General features: G+C 30.8%; 1 protein-coding gene across 1 annotated transcript; it reads left to right on the forward strand.

Annotated features, from left to right (window-relative positions):
* The first annotated feature begins 6,939 nt into the window (after nucleotides 1-6,939).
* On the forward strand, nucleotides 6,940-7,992 carry LOC105765295 (stress protein DDR48). The gene is made up of 2 exons (XM_012584305.2): nucleotides 6,940-7,717; nucleotides 7,812-7,992. The coding sequence occupies exons 1-2, from the start codon at nucleotides 6,995-6,997 to the stop codon at nucleotides 7,833-7,835; spliced, it is 747 nt and encodes a 248-aa protein (XP_012439759.1). The 5' UTR covers nucleotides 6,940-6,994; the 3' UTR covers nucleotides 7,836-7,992.
* The last annotated feature ends 2,636 nt before the right edge of the window (nucleotides 7,993-10,628 follow it).

Here is a 10,628-nt window from a genome sequence, read left to right on the forward strand (position 1 = left end):
TGGGTCTAAGATTTTGCCCAAACCAGCCCAGGTAAAAAATGCTAAAACTTGAGCTCGGCTCGACCTGCCCATATTAAATTTTTTATAATGTTATTTTTATATTAAAACAAATTTAAAAAATAAAATACATCAAATACACTAAAAACATTAAAATTAATAAATATTTCTCAGCAAATTGAAAAAATATTTATACTTAAAATAGTACTAAAATAGGTGTAACTAGAGGTGTTCATGGGCCGGACCCAACCAAAGTTTAGGCCCGAGCACGGCTCAGCTCGAAAAATGAGCCTAAAATTTTTTCCATGCTTGGCCCGGATACAAATGCTAAAACACGAGTTCGACCCGCCCTGCCCATATTAGTTTTTTATATATAATTTTTATATATAATACATCAAAAATACTAAAAACATTAAAATAAATATTTCCCAACAAATTGAAAATAAAATTTAAAAAATATGTATATTTAAATAACACAAAGATAGATGCAACTTAAGAAGCAAAATGCCTTTAAAATAATAACAAAATTAACAATAAAATAAGTGTTATACAATATCCAAACAATAACAACAAAATAGTAGCAATATAATAGTGAAATGGTAGCAAAATAAGGAGAAAACAACAAGAAAATAACATTAAAAAAAACAACAGATTTTTTTGTCCTTCTATGAATTCGAGCTGGCCCAAGCCAAAAATGACTTACCCGAGGCCTGACCCGTTTTTTAAACAGGTCTTATTTTTTGCCTAAACCCATTTTTCGGGCATATATTTTGTCTAAACCCTCCCTTTTTTTCGGGAGGGCCTTCGGACCACATTTTTACTCAAATCTATATTTTTACCAAAAACCATCCTAGTTTTTAAGCGAACCTTCGAACTTGACTAAATAACTCAACCCATGATTAAGTCTACTCCAAATACAATACCTATCTATCAACTCTCAAAACAACCCTTCAAAAATAGGAAGACCAAACTTCCTCAACAAAATTATATTTTAAACTAAGTTGAGGGATTTAACTAATATAAGACTTTGGTCGTTTCGAAACAATGAGTTTGGACTTATTATTGTCCTTCTCGAAACGGTGTTCCCTCTGGCGCAGGCAAATTCAATAAATAGAAATGAACTTCCAACTTTATAAATTAAAATTTTGTTGGTTGAGTCTTCAATGTCAAACTTGAATAAATTTGAAAAGCTTTTGTCTAGTGAAAGTCAAACTTGTGGGCTGGGGTTCATCCTGCACTCATATTTTGGACATGAAAAATATTCATTTGCTTGATAGGACTTTACTGAAAGAGTCCATTCTATTTCTATATGTTTAAGATGGTGGCTTAATTTATGCAATATTATTTATTTATCAGATACTAAAATTGTATAAAATATTTTCTTACATCAAATTGATAATACTAAGTAATTTTGTGATGGTTAATTATCTCATTAATAATTCTAAAGTTTAACGGAATGCTCTCATTTTTTTTAAATTTTTTTAATTTTTTTCTCTCTCTTTTTTTCTTTTACATTTTCTCCCTTACCATAGCCTCCCTTAAAGACGTCGTCGCTTTTCCTTTGAACCACCGTTGGTGAGTGTTGTCTTGTCAATGAACAACAATGAGGGACAATTCTTTTTCTCCCTATTTTTTTACGTTTTCCTTATCATCTCTTTTCTTTTCTTTTCCTTACTTTCAGTCATTGCTTCTCACTATTGCTACTGTGATCATTTAATATCTTTTCTAGCGTCAGACTGTCAATTCAAAACGCCAAAAGTGAAGCCCAAAGCCTCTTCTTCAAATCTATAAGATTAATTTTCTCAAAAAAACCCTAAAAACTTGTGAGGTCACTCTCAAAGCTTTACAATTTTCGATTTTCTTTCTAATAGTCAGATACAAATTATGATATGCATTTTTAAAATTTTAATAAAGATCTCAACACCTACAAATTTTGAGTTATGTTTAGATTTTATCCACAACGGTTAGAAAATTAAATTATAATGTTATAGTTTAAATTTTGAGTTAATTGCACCAGACATCCTAAACTATGACCCTCATCGTAAATTGGTTCTCAAACTTCAAAACTTTCTAACTATATCTCTAAACTATCGATGTTATATCAATCAAGTCCTTCCGTTATCAATCCCCGTTCATAAAAATAGTCAGGCAATTATTATTTCAGAGAGCACTCGTGGTGAGAGGATTAATTATTGCTATCGGCGGTAGATACCTTAACTTGGACAAAAAAAGTATTTTAAACAGAACTTGAAATCAATGAGTGTTAGGGCACTATAATTTTTCTAAAATAATTTACCCTACTTTTAACGGATATGAAAAACTTTGACGGTGGAATACGTATTACCGAAATACCCTAAAAATATATTATGGAAAATAAATTTTTCAAAAACTTATTATAATAAATACTATAAAATTTACAATAATCAACTAAAAAAATCCCCTTTTAATTGTGTTTCTTTATAATATTTTTAATAATTTATATTAAAATATAGTAATGTGAGTCAAAGCACCTAGTAACCGCGTATTTGTGGAAGATAAAACAAAAAATGGTTCAACTGATGACAATCAGGCAAAATGGTATGTTCTAGACTCCCCCAACTACCAGTTTAACGTTAAGCCAAAGCCTTCTAGAGTCTTGACCACCCTTTCATATTGACTAGGTATAATATTAAGATTAAGATTAAGATTAAGATTTCACTTAATTAAATTAACTTTTAATTAATAAATATTAAAATATAATTTTAACATTTATCAAATTAAATTTATATTTTTCAACTATAATAAGAATTAATTACATTTATATATTGATTAAAATAAAACAAAGATAAATATAAAATTACAAAAAAATCGAATATTAAAATAAAATAATTTAATTTAAATATATATAATAAATAACATGTAAGAAATTATTAATAATATTATTTAAATTATAATCTATTAATATCAGTATTGAAACCATGATATTTTTGTATTATTTAAATATTACTTATTTTTAAATTAAATAACATTAATGGTAGACAGGGTCTTGCCCCTTCCCAAAATGAAAATTATGCAATTTAGTCCCTTTATGCATAAAGAAATTTTAAGTTAATAAAGGTAAATTTTAACTTTGGCTCCTAAAATGAAAAATAAATAAATTAGCCCATTCAAAATTGATAAAATCATAAATTAATAGATGATAAAATTATATATTGACCTCTTAAAATTTATAAGTCAATCCTGACCCACCAAAAGATTTCTAAATTTGCCCTAAATACAAATTAGTAATATCTATAATTATAATTATTACCTAAAAGATACAATACATCAAACATCAATCCTTAATATTATCCTTTAATTCCATCCATATATATATATATATATATATATATATATATATATTTGCTTCGACCAGTTCTTTTGAGGGCAGTTTTGTTGATCTTTTAATAATAATTTATAATAAACATAAAAATAAAATAAAATAAAATCTAGGACCTAATTTTGAAATATTGTACTTGTGATGAATCAACTAGATTCATTATTTCACCAAACAATATATTATAAGATCATTTGGTTCTGTTTATGGCGAACTTGTAGATAGTATAATATTTTCTGTTTCTAGCCCTTTAATTATATCACTTATATATGAATTTCATCATTACAATGATTGGTAAAATTTATATCATATTGATTTGTTTTGTTTTATTTTTATTTTATAATACACCAAATCGATTCTTAAATTTTGTTTTGATTTATATTTTTGAAAATTTTAAATGCTTTGTGTTAAAAAAATAACATTTATATTAACTCTAAGTAGCTCCTCAAGAATTATCAAGCCCTGGTCTCCATCAAAAATCATCTTATCTATACAATCAGCATCCTTATTATTTTGTCTAGGAACATACTGTAAAAATCAATTATCAACCTTCTGCAACATCTGGTATATTCGCTTGATCAATGCAGAATTCAAAGATAACTTGGACAAGTCCTGAATAGCCTTTGTTGCTTCCATACTATCAACCTGAATCAGAATATTCTCAAAATTCATACTTAGCATCCAAAATTTCTCAAAGTTGAGCTCCCCTGAAGCAATTTTACCATAATCTACCTTAACAATATCATCAAAATTTAATCTTTTCTAACTTCTTGTCACTTTTCCAAACCTTATTTATGATAAAAGAATATACTGCTTGGCCCAACCCTAGGATATTGAATACTATGAGTTTACTTATATCATGAATGCTTTCAAGAGTTTTATGTTTAAAATAACTGTTACCATAATTGAATACTATGAGTTGACTTGTATATTCCTCTTAATTGAAAATCAATTTTAAATGAGTAATTAATTCAACCCCTTAAAAAACAACAACTTACGAGCTTCATTCAGTTTTATTATTCATAATTAATGTCAACTTATTAAAATAATTTTACAGCAAATACTGATCATATTTTGTGCCTCCTTAAGTACATGGTACATCCCCGTAAGGATTGCATCAAATTAGTAATTTTACTATTAAATAAATTAATTTGATTTTAATTTATTTTTAATAATACAAAGATTGAAAAAATATCTAATAAGATTTTTATTATAATGGTAATGAATAAGGTGGTAGTAGGATCTGGTGGGATTTCTTTTTAAAATCAACTGTGGTGATTAAAAGATAAAATAAGAAGACCGTAAGCGGCATTAAAAATTAAGAAATTATGTTGGCAACCTTAAACTTATTGAATCGATTACCAAATACATTATTATTTTTTTCTGAAAATCAGTTTATCTTTTTCTTTAATATTAAAACTGGTTAAATTGAATAAAAGGTAAACTTAGGTTTCAAATATGCCACCTCTTAAAATATGTATTTACAAAAAAGAAATGTGGGATAAAGATTGGTAGGGATCCGCCAAACACCGGGTTTAGGCCCCAAAAGAATGAAGAGTCAAGGGAGAGAAATAAACTACAACTCAGCCCATAGCTATGGAGTATCAGCCCTATATATCTTTCTCATAGCTATGATTTAACCTCACATTTATTTTTAGAGTTGATTTTCTTTTTTATACAAAAAAAAAAAGTAATATTACTGAGAATTGAGTTTTGTGGGAGTGCAAAGTAGTAATCAATTGAGTCAACCCATATTAGCATGTTTTAGAATAATTTGAATGGCTTTGTTATGCTAGCCAATAACTCAGACCTAACACAATTCCCCCAATCCCACTAGTGCACCAATAGCATGAAACAATTAAGCAGCATGTTGGTTCCCACAAAGGGGTGCTTCGGAAATTAAACATATTTTGTTTTTAAATTTTAATTTCATGAAAGGACACCAGCTAGAAAGGAAAGTAGTGAAAATTCTCCACTCAATCATGAATAATTCTTTTTCTCTCAAAAGAGTGATCCAAATTTGGCCAAATGGTATACAGGAATAAAACCATAAAATAAGAAAATGCACTTAATAAAAGAAAATGTTAAAGCATTTTTACGTAGGCAGTGGGACAAATTAAAATGATCACCATAAAAAAGCTGAACGTGGCTCCATGAAATCGTATATGTCGTTTCTCTCTTTTTATCAAATATCATATCATCTATCTGACAATGAGATTCTTTTTCAGACAAAAATGCATGGATGCCCACCGGAAGGGACTAAATTGAGTTAAATTTAATTATATATGCAACTTGAAAGATGCTACTTATCAACTAAAAAGGTACATATATAATATTTTAATTTAGTTGATATTTGATAATCACCTTGATTCTTAATTAAATTTGATTGAACTCTATCTTAATTTTGTTGGATAAAACACATTAGTGAATAATATATAAATATAAATATAAAATCAAAAAATATTTATATTTAAATTATTAGATATGAAAAACCAATAAGATTATGAAAACCAGAAAACGAATAAAAGAATCGAGTTTTACTAGATGTTGAGGCCTGTTTTCACAGTTTCCTTAAGACAGATTTGGCCGCTTCTATGGTACTTGGAGGGCCATTTGTCTACTGTCTCCCATGATACAACAACAAGATGATCGAAGCAGTAGCACCACTGCAGTGATCAACGAACAGACCTTGCCTTCGTCTATCACGAAAACGTATGAAAATATGGAGAGAAAAAGAGAAGAATTTTCGAGAGCAAAATAAAATTTTGTAGAATTTCTATGTGTGTATCTCAAAATTCTACAAGGGGTAGTACATGAATATTCACCTGTTGTCCATCGACTACGCCTTTCGACCCCCTACCGAGGTATTTTTACATCCCACAGCTTCGACAGATCGCTTAGCCCCGTTCATCTTTGGCGCAAGAGCGCTCGATCAGTGAGCTATTTCAAATTGAGATAAATTTCGTGTTGAGCCTAACTAATTCGAATATTTTGCATCACCCAAGTCATACAAGAGCACCCCCACCAACCCTGATAGGTTTGAACGTGCACCCTTTTGTACACAAGACAAGATTTTAAGCTTAGCCATTCAATTACCTTTTAAGTGTGTTCTTATATATAAACATATCTTATACTTGATATTTAACCAATGTGAGATCTAAGTTTTTCTTTTCCTCAACAAATATTCACAAATGGCTTATTTTGAGCATCAATTTCTCTTTCATCACTCAACCATTTTGGGCATATAATACACCGTTGTAAAGGTCTCATGGAGTAGAATATAAAACCATAATTTTATATTTCAACTCTCTACCTTTATCAATCAAGAATATGCCTCCAAATTTTCAAAAATTACATTTTTTCCAACAAATTTTTTCATCAAAAGACTCAAGATTTAAGGATATTGAATTTCTTATTATTTTACTCAACAAAAGTAGAATATATATATATATATATATATATATATATTTGTAATATGGAATTTGATTCTGTGTTTGATCAGAGACATTACGATTTTTTTTTTTGTTAGATACTTCCTACTATAGTGTGCACAATGCCTATATATACTTTGTTCACCAAAGCTACTCATCAAGCCAAAACATATTAAGAGAGTTTCTGGGAGTTGTAAAGATTATTGCAGCAATGGCTTCTTTGCAATGCCAGAAAACCACTGAGAAAGGCTTGGCTCAAGGATACTATGGTGGCGGTTCTAGTTGGGGAAGCCAGGCCACTAAAATGGAGAACAAATACCAGAATGGCTATGCAATGTCTTACAGCGAACAAGAACGCCATAGCCAAATCCGCTGCCCCACCTATGGACTGAGCGAATCCTACACTACTTACGGCCAATCTCATGGCACCCACAACGGAAACGCAATGTCGAAACCCCAATTTCATGGTCATGGGAATGGCTACGACAGCCACATGAGCAACGGGATGGCTCACACTCAAGCATATGGCTCTAACCATCACAACAGCCCTGGAAAACACCATGGCCCTGGGTATGGTAGTGGCTTTGGGGGCTACCCTCCCAAAAACCATGGAATGCCGCATAGCCCACCGCACCACGGCGGCAAACTGTCAGGCCAAGGCAACGGGTTCCTGAAGCCCCAAGCATACGGTCCTGGCAGAAACATGGCCTACGGAATGGCCGAAACCGAAAGTTGCGAGTACCGCAGTGAAGTATACTATTCCAACGAGTCACACTACAACGACGGCGGCCGTGGACACCACCACGCTGGCAAAGGTAACCACCCTGTCAAGGGTCTGCTAAGGAAAATAAAGGGTGGCATTTCACGTAATAAAAGCTGCAGCGACAGCGACAGTGGCAGCGACAGCGATGATGATGGTTACGGGAAGAAGACGGTAATGATCTTATTTCCCTTTGAACATAAAAACAAATCATATACTCACACACCTTCATTGTTAATGATTTTTTTCCATTCGATTTGGCATACAGGTCTTCGTGAGCAAGGCAATATGATGAAGACATATATGATAATAAAAATAAATATGGTGAAGATGTTGGCTATATAAATGCGATATAATATAAAATAAAATTAAAGATGTTCCCGTATCATATGTACCTTTATGAATTAAGGAATGATATAACCTCCTGCTCTGGAGGAGTTTGGTTGTTATTGCTTTCTTAAATTCCACTTCATAATTTTCTTAATATGGTACGTCAAAATTATATATTTTGGTACTTGAAAGTAATTATATTAATTTTTAGTGTACTAATACTATTAGGTTTGAATTTTTCATGGTTTTGTTAATAGAATAAACTTAGTGTTGATTGTGAATTTGTTTAATTTTGTGTATAATTTGTCAATTACAATGTAATGGATGTGGTTTAATTTGAGTTTTAGGATTGGTTTGATGAAAGTTAAATTCTAATATTATTAGCTAATTATGAATTTTTATCAAATCAATTCATTAACCAATTAAACACTAAGGAACAAATTGGTCCATGTATGTTAGATGAAGTAGAAAATAATCACTCCATTAAAATTTGTCATAAAATGCTTAATTTGACGTTTATGTATGAACAAAATGAGCCTCAATCTTTTTACACCTTTATTCAATTTTACCGCTACTCTTTTATTCGAAGAAAATTGACTCTTAACCTTCCATTATTAACATGACACTATTTTGTCTTATATATCATACCAATAAATAATTTAAATTTTAAAAAATAAAAATAAAAAAGCAATCGAAACTGAACTTGTATTTTGTCACCCAATTTTGTACCTCCGCACTAATACCATTAATTTGTGCTGAGATGGCACTAATAGCCAATTCGGTGATGACATGTGGTAGACCCTCACTTTGCAACGTGGTGGACAAAAATTTAAAATATATATAAATTAGTAAATATATATATATTTCACATTAAGAATGAACATAGACAAATGGTTGTCTAGAATTACATGTGTCTGGATAAGAGGTTGTCCAAATTCATTCTTGATATAATTACATCTATTTTCAAGGGACATTCTGGATGTCCAGGGTCATCCAAATGTCCAGATTCGGATGTGATGAGCTTTTCATCGATGTTCCGATTAATGTCTACCAGAGATAGAACTATCAGATTACCAAGGATACCAATTTAAGGGTTCGTGATTTTATTTTCTTTCTGAAAGCTACCAACATCAGAAAAAAATCAAAGTTTTGGCTTTACTGAAATGACAACCAGAATGGTTTAAATTTTTAAATATGAAAAATTATTGTAAAAGTACCGTAGCACAACCTGTACTATGCCTCCTATTGTACATGTACATTAGACGAACAATAATTAGACCAATGATTAAATTAGCCGCTCCGTTAAAATTCTGGCAAAAACTGTTTAATTTGGCACTTTATGTATAAGGGATAATAACAAATATATACCTAATCTTTACACTTTCATTTAATTTTACCCCTAGTCTTTTATTTTGTGAAAATTAACTACTTAAAAGAATGAATCCTGACAAATGTGAGCCTAAATTTAGATGTGTTTGGACATCCAAATGTCCAAGGTCATTCTTGATGTGAAAAAAAAATTATTTTCTCTTATCAATTTGTATATTTCTAAAGTTTTTTTTTTCCAATTTTTTAAAATTTATATTCGCCTCATGGCATATTAAAAGGTAGCCACATGTCGCCACCAGATTGGCTATTAGTGCCATGTCAACACAACGTGCTTGTGTTAGTGTGAAGGTTCAAAATAGAGTGACAAAATATAAGTTCAAGCCCAAACTATGACCAAAAATAAATTTATGTACCAACTAGATACTTCTGGACAAGTTTAAGGGAACTACATCTTAACTCTTCTTTGAGACATAAGTTGAGATAAATTCATTTTTTTATAAAAAAACTCCAAAACCATTTTATTAAATGATAACACTCTTACACGATCATTACATTTTCATAGTTTTATATTTAAGTAAATATTTAATTTGATTTTGTGAAACATAACTACCGGAGAAATCATTACTTTATCAAATGATGCTTTCAGTTACATTTTTTCACAATTTATTCCCGGATCGTCATTCCTCATTAGCGATATCTATGGTGTCTTGAGCAACCACAGTTGTAGGTATTAGCTTGTGTGGGAGCACTTTTTGGATTCGGATGACATCCCGGGTGCAGTCCGCCAAGCCTTTTGCAAGGATCAAGAACCCCTGGATGGATGTATGTAATACCACTACGTGCAGCAACACCAACTTGGACCACAACCATACTGATTAGTGCAAAGCAAATTAGCAAAGTCTTCATGACAGATAACCCCATTGTTGAACTTAAATTTAAAAGATATTAAAATTTTGCATACATTTATACGATTTGCATTGTACACAATTTTAGTAAAATTGCTTAAATTGGTGTTGTAACCCCCTAACCCTTATCTGTCGCCAGAACAGGGTTACGGAGTATTATCAGACTTTTCAGGCCAAATATGAATATTGTATAATCATCTAACATACACATCATAATTTAATCATATCGTCCCTTTTATGAGCCCTCGAGGCTCAAAATATGTGTTAGAAACAAATCGGGACTAAATCGGGTACTCCAGGAATTTTTCGCAAAATTTCATATTAAACATTCCATATTAAACCTCAACTTAACACATATAATCATGTATATAAGTAACCAATATCATATTATAACATCATTTACATTCACTTCCCAAAATGACAAGCATAAGACATCCTAGGTACATGCCGACACAAAAAGAAATATACATCACCACGTTTTGAGCTCGGGATCGTTGATGGATGTTGAATCGGCAATCTGA

The sequence above is a fragment of the Gossypium raimondii genome, chromosome 12 (genome assembly GCF_025698545.1).
Source record: "Gossypium raimondii isolate GPD5lz chromosome 12, ASM2569854v1, whole genome shotgun sequence".
NCBI lineage: Eukaryota > Viridiplantae > Streptophyta > Magnoliopsida > Malvales > Malvaceae > Gossypium > Gossypium raimondii.

Bases quoted from the DNA above. Each gene is read 5' to 3' on its own strand.
- LOC105765295 (XM_012584305.2), top strand. From the start codon at position 6,995: ATGGCTTCTTTGCAATGCCAGAAAACCACTGAGAAAGGCTTGGCTCAA. The intron at 7,718-7,811 runs GTAATGATCTTA...TTTGGCATACAG, and splicing joins ATGGTTACGGGAAGAAGACG to GTCTTCGTGAGCAAGGCAAT.